Source organism: Stegodyphus dumicola, chromosome 8, assembly GCF_044657685.1.
Source record: "Stegodyphus dumicola isolate Sdum_Otavi_A_Nest chromosome 8, ASM4465768v1".
Taxonomy (NCBI): domain Eukaryota; kingdom Metazoa; phylum Arthropoda; class Arachnida; order Araneae; family Eresidae; genus Stegodyphus; species Stegodyphus dumicola.
The window spans coordinates 102,354,716-102,376,405 of record NC_140775.1 but is presented as its reverse complement, the minus strand read 5'-3'; the positions used below and the strand labels follow the sequence as shown (position 1 = coordinate 102,376,405).

The window sequence follows — 21,690 nt, the reverse complement described above, 5'->3', positions numbered from 1 at the left end:
AAAAAAGGATAAAGGCATATCCTTTGTTTCTCTAATCATTCCAAAATCTGTTTATCAATTTCATGCTGCTCTGGGGGGGGTGAAACGTCGCTGCGCGCAATGAACTGGAAGTTGATCTGTCAGCACGATCCTCATCTTCAGGGCAGATGTTTTTATTTTATTCGGCTTATAATTCCTTACTAAATGTAGTATTTCATCTCGATGTACTCCGCCTTTTGATATGATTTAAATCAAATTCCTCGTCATTATAAATATCACGAATACACATCAAATAGTTTTCTGGTTGCAATTTTCTAATTTCGACTATGCGTAATGTATGCTTTACGCATGCGTGGATTGAAAGAAATGTTTAATAATGTTGTTTTAAAGAAATGTTTAAGTAAACAAATAAATATTAAGCTTTTTTTGTGTAAATTTTGATACCCTTTAGATCATAATTGCTTTTTATTTCATAAATTACAGTTTCATATTTTTAAATTTATAATTTCTGCATTCCATCTTACCAGATTTAAACTGATGATCTATAATCAAGAAAAACTGATAATTCGAAATCGCCGAAGTCCTGAAGAGTCTGGATTAAAGACTTTTGACTGTATTAGAATCAGTTCCGGTATTCTATTATTGTACATATTCTCTATAACCTTCTGACTACATACAAAATTTGCATGTTACTGCTTGCTAATTTTGGTGATTAAGCATGATGGCAACCTTAATGAGGAAGTGTCTCATTTTTTAATAAAAATGTATTTAATCTATGATGATGGCCTACTATAGGACTCTCCAAGAAAATTACATTTCAAACGGTTTGGTTTCTTGTTCTATAAATTATGTTTTACTATTTTTGTTCATAACCTAGAGAACGAATTTTAAGCCTTCATAGAAAAAAATGAATGTGAGGTTACAATATATATAATCATGAGAGACAACTGACCAAAAGTGGTTATGCCACTAATCTCATAATTATTTCTGCAATTCTGTGCATGGAATTAATTCGTTAATCCACAAAAACTGGTGAATTCAAATAAGCAGAGCAGAACTAATGAAAACATATGCAAATCAATTACAAGTTAATATATTTTTCCCACTTTGCTTTCACGAAGGATAAAATTTCACACCATAATACTTTTTATTTAAAACTGACAGATTAAATTATTTTACTATACATATTTGTGTTTTATTTTAGAAATGAAGTATATCATGATACCATATGCATATATAAATAGAGCATACACCTTATATCACATAAATATAATTCATTTTTAAAATACATTAACCTATGAAGATAGTTAAATTTACCTTTTTATATTATTTAAAATTAAATTATAAATTTATACACACATATTTGACTGCAACATTATGAAATTATTAAATTAAAGAAATTAGATGCAACACTTAATTACATATGCTTTATTGGCAGAAAGGTATACAATTTATGTTTCAATAAAGATTTTACCCCCCCCCTTTTTAACATCTGGAATGATTAAGACACAATAACACGCCAAACAAATACTAATTCAGAAGTCAAACAACAAAAATCAGCACTACTAGTCCTGTGAAAATTTGAAAATATAATGCTTATTTTTGTTGTTTGACTTCTGAATTAGTATCTGGAATGAATTTTAAACTGCATCTTTCCCATTTTAAATATTACACCAAATGCATCCAAATTTATGCTTTCAGTATTCCTTTATACAGTTTATACTTTTTCCCATTCAAAATACAACAGCATGACGAAAACATCTAATAAGTTTGAAATCTGCATCCTATGTAGTTCTTGATGCAACATGCAAAGAATTAGCATTGCAGTGCACATGCAAATCAAACTTGCTGGTAATACCACTTAAAAGTACTATAAAAAAAGAAAATTGTAATTGTTTAAATACTAGAATTGCATGTTCCTTTGTATGGGAAATTTCAGTATAGCTCATTGAAAGAAACCAGCAGTTATTCAAGCAAGTTTCTCATTCTGACAAAGGGCAAAATGTGGAAGAATTCCTAGAAATCAATACTTGTGTTGAATGAAATCAAATGACTGTGATGTGAATATGGAATTATTCAATACAGGGGGGAATGGATCTATTGAATAATATGATTGCATCAGCTTCATCTCACCAGTGAGCAAAAAGACAAGATATCATAGTCAAGGTAATAACAAATGGCACAGAAACATAAAGAATCAAGGTCTGTTTACAAAACAGCTTGTGCTAGCATGTACCATTCAGCATTATTTGCAGAGGCAGAAAATGTTCACAAGGAATTTTACTGCTACAGTATAAAGTCTGAGATCTGGATGTCCAATATAAGGAATGATCTAAAATCTGGACCTCAAAGCTACTGACAACCTATTTTAAAAAAAATTTTTTTTGTGTGCTTTAAGCATGTGCATTCAATTTTCCCTCCATAATAAAACACGTGGAGCGTTCCGATTCTTAATTTCACTTCTGCACTAAATACAATGCAACCATTATTCAAGAAACAACCATTTTAGCATTAAATTTGTGTGTTAAATAATTTGGCTCCATACCTGCATATCTGCTTAGTATACATCTCAAACCGAAACATTCTATATAGAAACATTGTTGATTTTACATTACTAATATTTTATATTCTGATGCCAAACTGGAGAATCATTATTATATTTTTCTTTCATCACCACGTGCTTATCAACACATGATAATGAATCATGCAGCAATGTCTAAATACTTTTGTTATATATTAGTAATTGAATACCAAAAAGTAAGGTAACCTTTTATGTTGACATTATGCTTGGCGATGATTACAGATTTAAGTTAAATACAATAGATTTAAGAAATGTCAACGATAAAAAACTTAACAAAAACTTCTTTCCATATGCTGAAAATACACTTTGTTAATGATGCTCATAGAACAAAAGATTACATTTAGTGCTATTTGAATTAAGAATAATACATAAATGAAGAACCGGCGACAGAGCTCATATGGCCGCATTGGGCAGCAGAATTTACAAAAGACAGAATTTTCAAAATTGAGAGGAGCACTGAACAACAAATTTAAGGGATGACAAAATTTAGGGGAGGTAACAATTTAGAACTCAGGGGTGCTTGTTAGCAGAATTTACGATCCCCAGAGACTGCATCAAGCAGTAAGTTATCTAGCACTGGCCTTCAATAAACCTGAAATATATGTGCAAATTTATTTATTCGGGACTCAGATAAGCATTTACAAAAAATATACAAAAGTATAATAAATTACTAAATTCATACAATTCAGGCTAGCCATGTTCCTTAACTTTTTGATTTGATCTAGCTTATTATTTTTTGCAGGCTGTTTTTATTACAACAATTTTATGAAAATTAAAGTTTGAACTTTCGATTATGTCGAAAAGAGTTCCTAATTCTGGAGTTATAAAAGGATTTCCAAAGCGAAAGCATGTTTCAATGTCCATTGAACAAAAAATGGATAAAGGTATATCCATCTCAAAATTATGCAGCGTCAACATTGGAAAGTCAACTGTGTATGACATAACAAAAAAAGGAATTTTTAAAAAAATTTTTGTGATTCCGACAACCCACTCGCAATGAATAACAGAAAAATTTTTCATTGTGCTAGAAGTGATGATCAGAACAAAGTGATGATTGAATCGGTCAGACAGCGTTGCATCGAAGACTTGCCATTGACAGATACAATGCTTGTTGCAACTCTCAGGGCTAAAACATGCAGGTTACAAATTTAATAATCCTAGCAGGGATTATTAATATAAAGATTTTAATATGGATATCTCACACAAGCGGAAAACGTTACCTTACTCTAACAAGTGCATACATATGCCTGAGTGAAAAAGGGAATTTCCTTGCTTAGTTTGCAGTTAAAGGAAAAAAATAAGAATAATAAAAAATAGTCCAATCAAATGCAGCGCTCCTTCTGTCGACTTCGCACAGCCGTTATGTAATTGTCTGTCTGCAGCAGACATCTCCAACAATGCTAATGGCTCAAGTCAAAATATTTCATGAAGAAATTGACTTAAAACTGAGTGCACGTATTTGACAGGTTGGTAAACCAAATTTAAAAATCGCCATTGTATAAGGCAATTAAAACTTTCAGTTGAAAAAGTTTCAGCTTATACTGAAGCTGCTGAACTATTTGCAAATGAATTCATTGAACTCATTAATAGTGAAAAATTATCTCCAGAACAAATTTAAAACGCTGATGAAACTGGTCTTTTCTGGCAATATGTACCGCAAAATACCTTGTAGACCTCTACAGAAAAGGCTACAACTGGTGTCAAAGATTCTAAAGCGAAACTAACAATTTTAGCATGCGCAAATGTGGCAGGAACGCACAAGTGTAAACTTTTGATAATCAGGAAAAATACACGAGCATGGATGACACAAGCATTAATAAATGATTGTTTTGAAAATCCTTTCACAGCCGAGGCTCGGCAACATTTGAATTCAGTTGGTTTACCTGATGACGCAAAAATTGTCCTGATTGTAGACAACTGTTGGGCTCAAACTTCACTTAGAGTTTTGGTGAAAGATAATGTATCTGTATTATTCTTTCCTCCAAATTGTACGTCCATCATTCAGCCTATGGATATAGTAATAGTCCACAACTGTCGGAAACTGTCCAGAACTGTCGAAGTTCAAACATTTATGGATCCGAGATTTTGCATTTCATAAAACAAATTTCAAAACATGATACAAACATCTATATTTGCAAAAAAAATTAGTTCAGCTTCGGTTATCAGTATCAGTTATGCATACCAGGGTTGCCACTAAAACAATAGAATAATATTCCTTGCTTACATTTAGTGATATATATGGTAGACAACCTGGAAAGGTTATTAGCGCCAGATGCATGTTGAGATTACACAATTAAAATATACAAAACAATGATGCACAATCACATATTTAACCCAACAAGCATATAAAATCAAAAGAAGTAATAAAATGATGAATACTGAAATGAAGTTACTCACGATTTATATAAAAATATGAAATATGAAATATGAAGTAGGTATAAAATCTTAAAACATGAGATATTAAAAGTAAATTACATTAAAACACAAGGGTACTATCAAATTCAATGATAAAAATCTGTTTCTTTCAAATACTGGTATACTTTCTTTCAAATACTGGAATTAGTATTGACCTCTTTCCCAATTATTCGGTCAAGAGGCAAGTCAGAGTCATTAAAATACTTTAAACAGAGTCATTAAAATGTTAACTTTAGAATATCTACAACAGCAGGACTGTGAATGCTATAAGTAGCTTCTAAAAGTTTCAAAACACTGTACAAGTCTGTATAAATTATGAATTTTTTATGGCATAGATTTGATGTGTACAGAAGCGCAGAATCTATAGCAGATAGTTCTGATGTTAAGACTGAGGAAACGTGGCGCAAACTTCTGCTCTCCAGGTGGTCTCCAATTACAAATGCCATCTCAACATGAGCAGTTGACTTGGATCCATCTGTATATATGGGAACATAACTGCTATATTCATGCCTGTGCTCAGTAAAAAGTTATCTGTAGACAGTCCCGTTAGTGTTTGTTTTAATGTGGTTGCAGAAAACATCAAGAATATTTCTATATTTTCCAAAGAAGGAATTTGAAAATGCTGTACTGCTTGGGGGGGGGGAAGATACCAGACAAAGAGAGTTCCTCAATCAGTCAATTAGAGAATGAACTCTTAAAGAAAAAGAAGGCACACAAGATGGTTGTGCTTCAAATAAGATGTCACTGATGTTATCAAGCAAAATTAGCTTATTAGGATGATCAAGTTGAGACAATACATTAAAATACTGTAAAAGAGACAACTCCTCACGTCTCAAAAAGTGATGGTTTGTAACAGTCAACATAAAGACTATGGACAGGAGATGTCCTGAAAGCTCCAGAACAGATTCACAAAGCTTAATGATGAAGAGGATCTAGTTTTGACAAGACTGAAGATTGGGCGGATCCCTAAACAACTGACCCATAGTCCAGTTTAGAACGTACACAAGTGTTCTCTAAATGCAAAGCATTGAGCAATGCACTGCACCCCAGGAGTGCAGGTCAAAACGTTTAAGATATTTAGTGTTTTTATAAACTTCTTTTTCAGGTTCAAAACATGAGAAAGGTGGTGTATTTAATTATGGCAAAGCACACTAGGGCTATCTGCCTAAGGGGAGGGATGCCTTCGTGGAGGACTTTCTAAGGGAAACTGGCTCGTATACATGCTACACATGGGGAAAACCATGAAAACGCCCATTCAGCCAGCCCGTTTGCAGGATTCGAACCTCGGACCGAACTACCAGTGTTCAGCGACTTTACCGCTCGGCCGCTGGTGGGCCACATGAGAAAGGAAAAAATAATTTTCGGTCAAAAATGACCCCTAAAACTTTTACTTCAAGTGCAGTTGGAATTATCAAACCATTAAGATATAACTCAGGTTCAGGATAAAGACCTTGCTTTCTACAAAAGTGCACAAACACGGTCTTCTGTTTCAAAAACCTAAAGCTCTGTTTGTTTGACCATTCACAGATCCTGTTCAAAGCAATCTGCAATTGCCTCTCTATATGTCTCATGTCTGCCCCTTGACAGCTAATCTATAGATCATCGACATATAAAGATCCTAAAACGAGTGAAGGAGGTTCTTTTAATACAGAGTTTATTTTTAAGCTGAAAAAGGTTACACTAAGCAAACAGCTTTGAGGCACACCCTCTTCCTGTTCAAAAACATCTGACAAAACAGAGCTAATCCTTACTTGAAAAGTTCTAGCGTTAGAGAAATTCTGAATGAAAATTGGTAGGTTGCAACGCAAGCCACTGTCGCAAAGATCCTAAAGTATACCGTATCTCTATGTCTTATCATAAGCTTTTTCAATGTCAAAGAATTTAAGGTGATTTCTTCTTACAAAAAGCTTTTAATGGATGTCTCTAAAAGGAGCATGCTATCTATGGTAGTTCTCCCCTTTCGAAAACCGCTTTGATAAGGCGATATAGCATTATTTTTTTCTGAGAAGTAGACTAGGGAACTGTTTACAATTTTTTCAAACAGCTGCATACGCAACTTGTAAAGGCCAATTGGCCGATAGTTGGAGGGATTCGTTGGATTTTTCCCTGGCTTAGCAATAGGAATCACAACTCTCCTCTATGCACTGAGAAAAGTTTGCTCCTTCCCCACTCTATTGTAAAGCGTGAGAAGGACAGTCAGTGACTTACAGGACAGATGCTTCAGCATTTCATAATTTACACTATCAAGACCTGGAGAAGACCTATGTGTCTGCAACAAAGCTCTCCTTAATTCAAGCATAGTAAAGTTTCTATTACAATGCTCAGAGTTGGAAGAATTGAATGAGATGGGATTTCTTCCAGACCACTGCTTGACAGAGAGAAATGCAGGTGAATAGTTTCTGCTGGAAGAAACGACAGCAAATATCTCACCAATAGTATTCACAATTTCTTTTAATGAGCTAATCACTCGGCCATCATTTTGCAAAAAGGAAAGTGAGTATTATATACGTAGGCTTTTCAGAAAGTAAGGAACGTTTCCTTCTGACATCGCTAGGCGCACGCCGATCACATATATTTTGGTGATCTGTGTTCTCGGCATCTCAGTCGGCATCCAGCCATCACAACGGGAATATTTCCACGCTGCCCGATATTCAAATTTAAAATGTGCGCTGCAATTGAAAATCCCGCCGGTTGTGAGGTGCGGTCTGTGATACGGTTTTTGTTGGCAAAAAACCTAAAAATCTATGGAAATTTATCGGCAAGTGTGTGAAGTGTACGGAAGCAACGTAATGAATGAAAGTTCAATCCGGAAATGGTGCATTCAGTTTAAAATTGGCCGAACTAACATTCATGATGAAGAGAAGAGTGGACGCCCTAGCATTGTGACTGACGAACTGGTCGCTAAAGTTGATGAAAAGATTCATGAAAACCGCCGTTTCACGATAACAGAGCTTTCGCCTAGTTTTCCACAAGTTTCACAGACTTTGTTGTTTGAAATTGTCACACAAAAGCTAGGCTACCACAAATTTTGTGCAAGTTGGGTGCCGAAATTGCTTACAGACCATCATAAAGATCAGCGAATGGGGGCAGCTTTGACATTTCTGGAGGCCTATAGCAGACATGGTGATTCATTACTGGATTCAATCGTAACTGGTGACGAGACGTGAATTGCGAGACAAAATTACAGTCCATGCAGTGAGGGCACACAAGTTCCCCAAAAGACCAACAAAATGTTTTCAAACCTTGTCACCAAAGAAGATTATGGCGACTGTGTTTTGGAATAGGCAAGGTGTGCTTCTGATTGATTTTCTCGAACGTGGTGCCACAATAAACTGAGCGGTACAGTCAAACTTTGCGCAACCTTAGGTGAGCAGTTCAAAACAAGCGCTGAGGAAAGTTGAAGTCCAAAATTTTGTTTTTGCATGACAATGCCCGACCTCACACGGCAAATCGCACTCAAGAACTCCTTAATTCATTCAAATGGGAGGTTTTTCCTCATCCACCCTATAGTCCCGATCTTCACCTAGTGATTTTCACTTGTTTCCAAGAATGAAGAACTGGCTAGCAACACAGCACTTTGACGATGACAAGGAGCTGTAGATGCACGTCACTGAGTGGCTGAGACCACAGGCAGCAGAATTCTATGACGAAGGAATTTCAAAGCTTGTCCACCGCTATGATAAGTGCCTCAATTTGTTTGGTGACTATGTAGAAAAGTAGAATTTTAGTCGCTCTTTCTGATGCATATAATTTTTTTTTCTTGTACTTGTTTCTTTTTAACCCTTTGCGGCATGGTGGGTCAATATATGTCCCACCTAATTAATATTTATTTTCTCAGTTAGCAATTTCCGTTAGAAATTTTCTAATCTTTTAAAAATAATTTATTTTAGTTATTATTTTTCTCAGTATATGTTACTACTATACCAGGTCTTAAGTTTATAAGCAAAAAATATTCAAAATAGGATCACAAGAGTGATATCCATGTATCTCGCATTATTCCATATTTGAAAAATTTTGGTATACAATTTATGATATGTATGATTCTTTTTAATATTCAAAGGTATTTTATTTTCAAAAATCTTAATTGGATTCAATATTTTATAACATTAATTTTGCAGTTGAAATAAGTGGGTTAAAATTTGTCCCACCACACACTTGAATTTCCGCTCAATAGATGGCAGCACTCACGATTATTTTTTCTTTTCTTTTTCGCATCTACTTTTTTCGGGATTGTGCACGCTTTTACATCCGTTGTATACTCTGATGTGCTAAACTGTCTAGAAAAAAATTAACAACTCAGGAAGCTTTGGATTTTTTTGCTGAATTGCCATCCGATTGTGACTCAAATGCTTCAGATGTCAGTTCTGATTCAGATGAAATTGAAATCCAAGAGAGAATAACTGAGGTTGAAGTTATTGCTGAAGAAAAGAGGGAAGTAGTTATAATTTGTTTCGCTTTTTAAAGACACAGACCCATCTATGCATGTGGCACTGTAAATATGGATCGGAAGTATCTACCGAAATTTTAAAAGACAAATTTATGTCAAGAGAATATATAGACTTTTCAGTTAGCGATGATTCAATTTATTGCATAAAATGGAAGGATAAAAGATCCGTTTCTATCCTGTCTTGCTTAGAAAAGGCAACTGAAATGAAAGAAATTAACAGAAAAGAGCGAGATGGAAAGACAAAAAAAAAAAAAAAAAGTACTGTGCCCAAACAGCATTATTCCATACAATAAGAATATGGGATATGTCGACTGATTGATCAACTGACAGACCATATGAAATAGACCGCAAAAGCAAGAAATGGTGGCACATGATTTTTTTTTTACTTTTTAGATGCGAGTATAGTAAACACATTTATTCAAGTTTGTTCGCGAACCTGATCATGATGTAAAAACAATGAAAGATTTTCTTCTCTCAGTTATATAAGGTCTAATGGCACTTGCAGGCAAGAAAGAGCTGAAAAGAAAACTGAAATCCCCAGTTCAAATAAAAACTAAAATCCCGTTCGTACAACCAGAAAAAAGACTAAAAAATGTAAGTAAAACGCCAAAGAGAACGAGCAGGAGAAGATGTGCATATTGCAGCATATCGAAAGAAGAACGACGAACATTTTGGATGTGTGAAACATGTGAAGTGCCTCTATGCTTACAAAAGAATGAAACAACATGTTTTTCAAAGTTTCATGAAAAATGATTTTTTTTTCAATTTTAATCATATATAAATGTTTTTGAATCAAGTGCCAATTTTAATATTTTATTTAGTATCATATGTACGAGTATCAAATTTTAATCTTAAAATAATATTCAAGAAAATATTTTCTTTTGTTCCTAAAATTTAAAAATATTAAATATATACTATATGCAAAATGCGCATATGCAAAATTTTACAAGTCATGCATATATGCAAAAAGTACAAAATGCATTTTAGTGTGTTTATTATAAATATTTTAGAATGCATGCTTTATTTTGTTTATCCATTCCACATATGATTTTTTTTTCCTGCTATACACCAATATGCTATAAGACATGTGCTAGTTGCATGGTGGGACAAACGGTATCCCACCTTTCACCGTAAAAAATAAAAGCGCAGAATTTTTTTCAAGCCTTAAAGGCACTTAAGTAAGTCCATCTGACTTATTCTAAGGCATTTTTTTAAAGATTAAAATATATTTTAAATATGCGTGTCGCAAAGGGTTAACCCCTTCGCGCCGACTGTCACGTATACGTGCCAGCAATGAACACACTTATCTACCGGCCAACACGCAGGCATGCCAGAGCATTGTTGCGTTTTCTACCGAATGTCACATATTTGTGCCAGTACTTTGGAATGTTTTTCAAACTATAATTTCTGCCACAAGATGGCACTGTATGCCCATATGGTTTCAGATACATGTACCTTAGACCTTCTACTCGAAATGAGAGAAGCATGACTCGCATACACGTATTTTTGATTATATAAACAAACGGGGAACTAAATGTTTCCGAATGGCGTGATTTATGACGTCTCTTTAAATCACACTTTATTCGCACATGGTAGTTGTTTATTGTAAGTAGAAGTTTTATATGCGCTAAAGCGTTGAGTATTTCGGTTTACAGTTTAGTTTTTAGAAAATAATTAGATCTTGTTAGACGTGAATTCTTTCTGTTTTTACCGTTTCAATGTCGAAGCGTCGAAAATGTTTAACAGAGCATGAAATAGCAGAAATGATGCAAAATATTTCAGATATTGATTCTGAAAGATTAACTGAAAGACATTTTCCAAAACTTTGTTCAGAAGAGACTGATAAGAAAATGAGACGACGGTGCTTCGTTTGTTCACATTCCCGGAAAAATCCTCCAAAACGGCAAATGAGTTATTACGAGTTCAAGGAATGTAACGTAGGACTGTGTGTAGATCCCCGTTTTAAAATTTTTCATACGAAAAGAGAATTTTAAGTAATATATTTAGTTTTCAGATGTATAATGTTAAAAGTCATAAAATGGTGAGTAGTTAAAATAAAATGTGTAAAATATGCATTTAAACAAGAAATAAGGTAATTAAAGTATATATATATAAATATTTATAAAGCATAAGCCGTTTAAATACTCAATAGAGCATTATTAAACAATGCGTTGATACTTCGGAAATTTCATGGATTTAGGCTTAGTAGCAAAAAAGCCCCCGGCCCTGGAGAGACGGTTGCGGAAGACACTGCCGGCCTCCGCGATAAGCACGCGTTTTCGCTACCAGGCTCGAAGGGGTTAATTCAAAAACGTTCCTTAATTTCTGAATAACCCTCGTATATTCTGCATGCTTTTCTCTTTCCCAAACCTGCTTACTAGGCATAGAGGATGTCATTGATAACACATATGAAATCTAGGTATCCCTCTGGCTCTGCCTTCTTATTTTTCGTGCATTTGCTTTGCCTCTTTTAAATGCTATAAGGTTTCGCAGAGTAGGGTACGTATGAAAAATTCTCCATGCTTTTTCTGTTTTTTTCAGTGCTTCATGACAGTCATGATTTCACCATGGTTTTGAATACTTTAGTATTTTTCCTGATGTTCTAGGAATGGAGAGCATAGCTGCCTGAGTAATAGCAGTTGTAACTGCTTCCACTGCATCATCGATAAGCACATCTTCTAACATTTTCTCTGTGAGCTCTGCAGAGGAAGAGAAGAGTTCCCAGTCTGCTCTATCGAGTATAAGCCGAGAAAGTCTCGACATGACATTTGCTCCTCTTCGTGCAAGAGATACAAGAAAGGGATAATGATCACTGTTGTAAAGATCACCTCCAACACTAAAATTGCAAAATGGCAACAGAGATGGTGAACAGATGGCTAGATCAAGAGTGCGGAATGTCTTTGTAGGTTCATGGAAGTATGTTTCCTGTCCATTATTCAGGAGACAAAGGCAATGATCTTCAAGTATCTATTCAATTTGTCTTTCTACTGAATTGATGTCTTTGCTTCCCCACAGTGGACTATGGCCTTTAAATCTCCCATTACGATAAAAGGTTCAGGCAGCTGCGCCACAAGGTCATTTAAATCCTGCTGTTCAACTCATTTGGAGGCAAATACAGAGAAACGACTGAAACTACAATATGAAAATTTACTTGTACAGTGACAACTTGGAGGGATGTCGTCAAAGGAAAGGAACTTGATGGATCGTCCAGTGAGGTGAGGAGACCTACACCTCCAACTGGCATGCTCACCTATAAGGTTATCCTTCCTGACGAAAGAAAACCTCCAAAGTTTTGCATTATAATCTGGTTTCAGATTTGTCTCCTGTATGGCCAAACACACAGGATGATAAGCATTGATCATAGCTTTGACATCAAGGAAATTTCGGTGGAAACTGCAGTTCCACGAGATGAGGGTGGCCATTATGATTGATGTTTGTTCTTTCAGGGTTGCTTTTTAATTTTGTGCAGAAGCCGATGTTTGGGAACTCCCAGTCCCTCCTCCACTTCCATACTATCTGAATCCACATATTCAGAAATCATTCTATCAAGAGAGCTATTGCTGGGGCTTCTAATTTTGTTAACTGTTTTTGGAGGAACATTTTAAAGTTTTTGGAATACCTACTTCTTCATTTTGTATGACGTGTTGGATTTTCCTTTTTTTTGCTTGCAGTCTGCTGGGTTTTATTTGGTGGAGTCTGTGCACTTATTGAAGTTTGGGTGGCAATGGTATGTGCTGATTTAATGGCACTGGCATATGATTTATTTGAATGAAGCTGTGTGCTTTGAACTAGTCTTCTGGTTTCAGCATATGAGATGTTGTTAGTAACTTTTGCCGTCTGTAATTCCTTTTCTGTTTTCCATTTTGGACATGAATGACAAAATGCTAGATGGTCACCCCTGTAGACCATACTTTAAGGAAACCAAAGATATATATCACTGTGCTGTATATTGAAACAAAAGAAGTCAGGTTACAATGTGAGAGTGCCATTTTGGAATTATACTCAAGTAAATATTACTTATTCATAACATTTTGGGAAACTTTTTAATTTTAGAAGCAAACCTGTAACACTCAAAGAGTTAAAGCTTCATCAAAGCATATTACGATTTAGTGTTCTTAAGATCAGAAATGAGCATCTTTTTAAGCATGCAGCTAAACCAAATGACACTAAATGTGACATTTTTGTACGTCTCAGAATCATAGCTTCAGCTTTTCTGCTGTATCAAACATTTTTGGGGAAGACATATCAAGAAACAGGTTTCATAGTGCACAGTAATTCTGTAGCTAAAATTTTGTATTTAGTTATGAAGGAGTTTAAATTTAATAATTTGGCATTTGGCGCTGGAGACTGCTATGCTTCAGAACTGTTTTGTACTGCTTTTATCAGAATTTTTTGGTAAAAATATATTTACGGCGAAAATTGGCGATTTTTGGAGGCAAATGGATACTGAGTTTGTGCAGTTCTTTGACTTGTTATTTTGGTAATATATTTACGGGTGCCCTTGGCGAAAATTGGTTTTTTGGCAGGACACGGATACCAAATTAGTGCAATTCTTTGACTTGTTATTTTGGCTTTGTGTAGCAATGATTTTTGTGCAAATAACTGACGCTACACAAAGCCAAAATAACAAGTCAAAGAATTGCACAAACTCAGTATCCATGCACACATCAACCTATTTTCACTTAGAAAAAAAATATATGAGAATTGCACAAACTTGGCATTGCACACTCCATTGACTTTGTTTATGTATACATCAATCTATTTTCACTTAAAAAGTCAAGGGAGTAGCCAACAAAAAATATATAATCTCAATAAACTAAAGGAAATTCATCTTAACACTACACAAAGGAAATATCCACTTACCTTATTCAGAAATTTCCCCATCTTAATCAAAAACAATTCCTTAACAGCATCCCAAAATTTCCCAAAATTATCTGAACTAGAATCTGTATACTAGCATCGCCACATAAATTCACAAAGATAAGAGTCAAAAATATCCTCCGATGTTCGACCATATGCATTTCCTTCCTACAAACAAGACACTTGAAATGGCTACTAAGTAAACCTTTATTTACACACCAGTCAATTAATTCTCTTTTGCCCTTTCATTCCAAATTGTACAGAAACTTCAAATTAACCTTACCACATTCAGCCTCTGAACCACAAAACAAGCAACGAACTTCCTAACCAACACACATCACAAGATTTCCCATCATTCGAATTCACTGCAATCATGCAACCAATTATGTCATAATAGGGTTTCCATAACACTAAATTACTCAGATTACCATAAATGAAACAACTTTGCCATAATACAAGGGACAACCTTAAATCTACTCTAATCATTCCCCCCCTCCCGAAAGTTTTTCAATCTTAAAGTTCATATTCACAGAAATGATTTTCTTATGCTTTACACAGTCTATGTGGTTTGTGATTGTTTTTCTTACCACGTTACTAAATATATTTTTTTTGCAAAACATAAAACTTGCCATGTTAGGTGTTCCTTTAACAAGTTGCAACTATGGACTTTACTGAGGATTGAGATTAGAATCTGCCCAATCTGGATTAAAAATGTTTTTGCATATATTTAAAAAAAAAAAAAAATTCAAGTACTTTTTACAGTACAAAGTCTGTAATTTGGAATCGTCGGGACTTCGGCGATCCCGGATTAAGGTTTTTTCTGGATTATAGATCATTAATTTAAATCTGGTACGATGGCATGCAGAAATTATACAATTAAAAATATGAAACCATAATTTATGAAATAAAGAGCAATTATGATCAAAGGGTATCAAAATTTACAAAAAAGAGCTTAATATTAATTTGTTTACTTTATTAAATATTTCTTTCAATGTAAGTTGTTTAAGTTGCCTCATTTTTGTGCTAATACTTTATCTTTAATTCTATAAACTGACATAATTTCTTGTTCAGTTACAAAAGTTCCACTGTTCAAGTCCTGTAATTGCTGTGTCGAGAATACAGACTAACTTGTCAATCGAAATTTTTTTGTTTTCAATAACCTCTCTGTCACTTTCTTCACTATCGGAAGCGGTATTTTCTGGATCTAGAACCATACTACAGATTTTGCTGTCTGTTATTTGATTGATGATAGGGGCATTGTCGTTGCAATGAAAAACTTCTGTTATATCATCTTCATTTATTACCGCTTATTCATATTTCTTTATGAAATCCAATAACTGGAAAATTTCAGCTTTAGTTTGCGATGTCCGAAAACCTTCAAATTTGCGGCTATCATCTTCGTCCTCACCATGAAATATGGTAGCTGGTCATAAATTATGGCAAGCATTTTTTAACGTATCTGGAGACACATTCTCCCACGATCTTGCAATGCTCCACTCAGCAGAATTTATGCTAAAAAATTTCAAAAAGTCTTGAATAGTCTTGCCATTGTTTGAGAAGTTTAACATAGATTTTTAAAATGCTATTTTATATTTGCATTTCAGCGCGTGCACTATTCCCATATCCATAGGCTGAATGATAGACGTAGAATTTGAAGGGAAGAATAATACGGATACATTATTTTTCACTAAAACTTTAAGTGAAGTATGCACCAAACAGTTGTCAACAATCAGGACTATTTTTGAGTCATCAGGTAAACCAACCAAATTCAAATGTCGCCGAGCCTCGGGTATAAAATGATTTTCAAACCAATCATTCATCAATGCTTGTATCATTCATGCTCTTTTATTTGTGCGATATATAATGGGGAAAATCGTTACTCCTTTAAATGCTCGAGGTCATGCATGTTTTCCGATTATGAAAAATTTGCACTTGTGCGTTCCTGCAGCATTTGCGCACGCTAAAATTGTTAGTGTCGTTTTGTTAGTCTAAAATTGCTCTAACAGTCTGCAAAAAATAATAAGCTGGATCCAATTAGAAGATTAAGGAACAGCGCAATCTGCAACATTAACTGAAATGCCTTAGAATCAGTAAAGATAATTTTAGCTTAGCTTATACCGTTCGTTATACATTAAAAGTGCATGGGTAAATGCATTACGCGCATACGTAAAGCATAAAAAAAATAATAATAATAAAAAAAAAAACTTTGTGGCTTTGGGGTCCAGATTGCAAACTTTGTACTGTATTTATTTAAATTTTGTGATGGTATATCATCATACTGAGAGAATTAGTTTCATGTACCACAGAAAATTGCCTGAAATTTGTATTATTAACTAATAATAATTAAATTTAGAAAGAAGAAGGCACATTAAAGTTATTCACTTAAAAACTGAAAAAGATTAAAAGTTGAAATATGATAATCAATGGTATTCTACCAAATATAGATACATTAAATGGTTAGCCTAGATAAGTGATTATTATTTTTTTAAAGTGTTAATGCAAAAGTGACAAATACAGCATTTATTAAAAATATATAAAAGATTTTCTTTTATACAATAATAGGCAGCGGGACAAGCAAAATCAGAAATTTTAGGAGGAGAAAAACTGATTACTTAATTTTACTACACGAAGTGTGTAAAAAAAGGGGGGCAAACACTATTATATTTAATATGTTTGCTTTTGAATTCGAGCATGAGTTCCATTCCTATTTATTCATTGAAAATGAAATTTTAAATGTGGATTATTTAAAAATCAAAACAACAACAACCAATAAATAAATAAATAAAACCAAGTTCAGAACAAATAAATATTTTTGCATTTACCAAACAAAATACATTTTCCTGCGTAATTGCAAAGTCCAATAATCAGGATATAGCTACACAGCTAATGATGTTAAATGCTTATCAGTTTAATTACAGTTTTTAAATAATGTTCAAAAATAAGATTCAAAAAACATCAATAGATTTCTTTTAATTTAAAAAATGCATTGCATTTATTCTTATGATTTTAAAAAACAAATATGAAAGAATGTTAAGTAGGTATTATTCTGTTATCGGACCAGAGTCGACACGGAATGTTTTGCTAAACTCGCCAAAAGATTGATTTCTACGAAGTAACCAATTTTTACTTTTAAAATTGTTACAATGTTTACATTTTAGAAAAGCAAAAGAACACATTTAAAAATTTGCAATGAGAATACAAATTATAAAGATCGTAATGGTCACTTTTTAAAAATTATTCTTGTACTTACCATGGGTTTGAAAATTTGAAATTTATCTAATGATGAAACATCTTCTATACAATTTTTTCAGGAATGAGGATTCATTCCTGAAAAAGTTCATGGGTGCTGGAAGAAAGTGCATGAGAAACCATAAAATGAAGTTCTACTTCAATTCAAATAAAGCAACGGAATGGAGATGTGAAGATCCAGATTTGAACATTTTTGCATTAACCATAAGCATAATTTTATAGATCTTGATACTAGTTATCATACTAAAACTTTTGAAAGGTTATGAGACAAAGGTCGAAAAAATTTTGAAATGTTGTGCAATGTAGCACTGAACTGACTTCAATGTAGCACTGAACAATTAGATTCCTATTTAAATTAATGTGGCTGTAGCAACATCCTAAAATGGAAATCTTTTCAGAACTTTTAAATGATATCCACAGTTTCATGCCTCCACATTAATCTTAATTCACTAAATTTCCTCACCAATTTTTTTTTTTTCCCCTAATTCTTTGGTAAGTTGTTTAATTTACATTAAAACTTTCTAATTTTACAAATGTTATTTTTCTTCAATTAAACCGTATCATAAATATTTTTGTGATTATTTTTATGCTTCGAATTTTTTGCCAGATCATCAGCTCTTGGAGATATCTGAATCCAATCCCAGTAACAGAACAGTACTGTTAAGTAAAACATAATAATGTGTAAAATATTACAAAATTTCACTTCCCAGATTTTTTTAATTAGAGATGACAACAGAAAAACAGATTCTTTAAACCTAAACGCAGAATTTTCTTTTATTCAACATGCAGAGATTTCTTTTCTTCGCAAGAAAATACGAGCCACGTTCTCTGGATTCTGGAGGTCACTGAAAACCAAAGAAGCTGGAAACTTGCTTTGCCTTCCTAAAAGACAATCTAATAGGCAGTGAAAAAAAAAAAAAAAAAAAAAAAACTGGCTCAACATTAGTTGCCATAATGACACTTACACAATATATAAGTTGTCAAGGAAGTGATAAACTTTCAATGCACACGCAAAAATCACATTTATGGAAATTACTAAATGAAATTCCCTGACTTTACCAGGTAGTATGACAATTCTGGCATACTGTCTGGGCTTTTTGACTGTTTATTTTACGCTTTAATATATTTAAAAAGAAATGTAAAATTTATATTAAACATTATTACACAAGTGGTGAATACTATTCAAATATAATATGTAGTGAACAAAATTTCTAACTTTATAAGATGTAAAAAAATTTAGAATTTACTTACATCAGCTGGAACAAATACACAATTTTCACCAAATCTACGTGATACATTTTCCCCATTAGAAGTTTTCAAGTCACATAAGACAACTCTTGCACCTTGTTTAATAAATCTTTCAGCAGTTGCGAGACCAAATCCTGATGCACCACCAGTAACAAGAGCAACTAAACTCTAAAATATACAAAAAGACCTATTAAAATTTACATATTTCTAGATTTAATTAGAATAAATTCTGAAAATAAGCACATAATTTTACTTTATATTGACACAAAAACTCAATCAGTGTCACATGATGATACAAAATTGAATGCAGAAATGGTTGATATTTATTTACAAAAAAGCATTCACATGGAAAAAAAAAAAAATTACAAGAATAACAATTTACCATATATTTTGGTGTACAATGTGCACTTTTAATAAAAAAAAAATCAAGATCAAAATTTATGGGTGCACGTTATACGCTGGATATAAAAATAAGGAAAAGATGAGTATACAAAAATTAGATTTTACATGTGCCTAAATGCAATCTATTTAAAAGAGAAGACATACTTTATGAACTTTAACATTTTCATTATCTGATACTATACAAAGTTCATCACATTCATCTTCTGTTATATTTTCAGGCACATCATCGAATTCTATTTCAACATCACCATCATTATAACTCTTATCCATAAATAAATAATCATCTTCCATTCCATTTAGATTGCCAGATATAACAAATTTTTTTAAATGACTTTTGAATTATGTTAAGTTTAAATTCATTCTGTGCTTTTATTTACTCGCATACTATTTCTAGACTGGCGTGTTGCATTTGGCCTCTTCTTGTAAATGTTTTTTCACCCTTCTAACATCCACACATTCCACTGCCAATTTCAGTTTTCCTTGAGTGATTTATTGATACAGACATCTAAAGGCTGAATTAATGGCATTAAACCACCTGGAATAACTGCCATGTCTGCATTACACTCTTTCAATAATTTCATTGTATTAGCTAGTAGATGGGATCTGAACATGTCCCAAACTAAAAAACTTTCTGGATTCTTTAAGTAATAGGACCCTTTTGCCAAATAATTCTTATCCACAGTTTCATACAATTTTCATCAAACCATCCCTTCTAATGAACATGAATGATAGCATCATTTCGGGAATTACATTTCGGTATCATCTTTCACGGGTTTTAATATTGTACCGTCTGCTAAGCAGGAAAGCTCTATGGTAAAGTGAGATTTCTTGTGACCCTTTTTTTTTTTTTTTTAAATCTGTTGTTAATACTGTTTTTTTTCACATCAATTGTTTTATTTCCCATCATACCACACATTACTATTGTTTCATCCATATTTCCAATATGTGACAGTAAACAATTTTTTTGACTTCATAGGTCCATAACATACTTCTGTACACTCATCAGTTTGTTCAAATCTTTTGGAAGCTTTTGCAAAACTTTCATTTTCTCTGACAGAATGACATTATTCCATGCCATAAATCAACTACACCAACTCAATGTTGCTTTAATGTTTTCACTTTTGTTTGTATTCTTTTTTGCCTACTTTAAGGCAAATAAACAAATGCTGTTTCCTGTTAAAATTAATCCATTCTGGTTATTTTCTAGGACCCAGTTCACAACACTTTTTTCTAGGATAAGCCATTTTGTTACTCCTTTATCTGAAGCACATTTACTCTTTGACACATTAAGTACAGCGATTTCATTTTTCTTCCACACATGTATAGAGCTTACACCAACACTAAATATAATTGCTGTAGCGAAACTTCCGGTTTCTTTTGCAAAGCGAATCATTTTGTGTTTGTTTCGTTTAGCAGAAGCCATATATACTACTAAAAGGAACTTAAGATCAACTGTATTTCAACTAAAGCAAATGTGATTTACCATAAATTTCAATATTCACTTCAAAAGACTACAAAGAAAGCACGACTTCTAATTCCACAAATTCATTCAGGTCAGAAGTGCATTCTTGCCCTAAATTATGTCCCCCAATTTCTCAAAACTCTAGAATAATATTCTTGTGCACATCTGCATTGAATACAGCCGACCCGAGCATTTCTCCCACACAATACTGTCCCCCTCATCGCTTGTCAAGTGTACCATTATTTGAAAGCATAGAAAATATCTTCGAATGAATTACTTCAAAAGATAAGAGCATCGCACATGTATCTGTCAGGTTGCTCATTATTTTATAAATTAAGGTTTCATATTTTTAATTTTATAATTTCTGCATGCCATCTTAACAGATTTAAACTGATGATCTATAATCCGGAAAAATCGATAATCCGGAATCGCTGAAGTCCCGACGAGTCCGGATTAACGACTTTTGACTGTATATGTAAACATGTACACATGGGTACAGCTTATTTTTTTTATTATAAAAGTAATAGATGCTACAGAAAAAAATTGATGCATAGGAAATTTTTTTATATTAATTAGTATTTATTATGAAATGGAAAAACTGGCATTAGTAATTTCTAAGAAACAGTAGAACCTTGGCAAGATCTTTGTTAGAGGACCATAGATTTGATTTGATAAACTTCAGAACTGAGAAGTGTGTTTCCACACTGACTTGAGTAGGTAGAAGAGCAGTTACTGTTACAGCTACTTCCTTTAACTTTTCAGGATAGATTTTTATAAGTTCTAAAAGAGGTGTCTTGCAAGAGCAATCATATTTATCTATTTCTTCAAATGCCATGTATAAATCTTGTTTGTATTTTTTCATTTTTATATCTAAAGGCTCTTGGTTCTTTATTTTCATTCACTTTGCCTTAGGCTTTTCAATATTATCCAAATATTTAATTCAGAAGTCAAACAACAAAAATCAACGTTTTATTTTCAAATTTTCACAGGACTAGTTTCGATGGTTTTACCGAACCACCATCCTCAGCTGCAAAAGCGCAAACGAAC

The 21,690-nt window shown here is 33.4% G+C and overlaps 2 protein-coding genes across 2 annotated transcripts in view; one reads left to right on the top strand and one right to left on the bottom strand.

Moving 5' to 3' along the window:
* The window catches only part of LOC118187370 (3-hydroxyacyl-CoA dehydrogenase type-2-like), a 137,616-nt gene that overhangs the window by 54,928 nt on the left and 60,998 nt on the right, over window positions 1-21,690 (top strand). The gene's annotated exons all lie outside the window — the stretch shown is intronic.
* The window catches only part of LOC118183746 (3-hydroxyacyl-CoA dehydrogenase type-2-like), a 64,603-nt gene that overhangs the window by 29,690 nt on the left and 13,223 nt on the right, over window positions 1-21,690 (bottom strand). Inside the window, exon 2 of the mRNA XM_085822192.1 lies at window positions 18,783-18,947. Coding sequence (XP_085678318.1) covers window positions 18,783-18,947 — 165 coding nt within the window. The remainder of the gene's footprint in view (window positions 1-18,782; window positions 18,948-21,690) is intronic.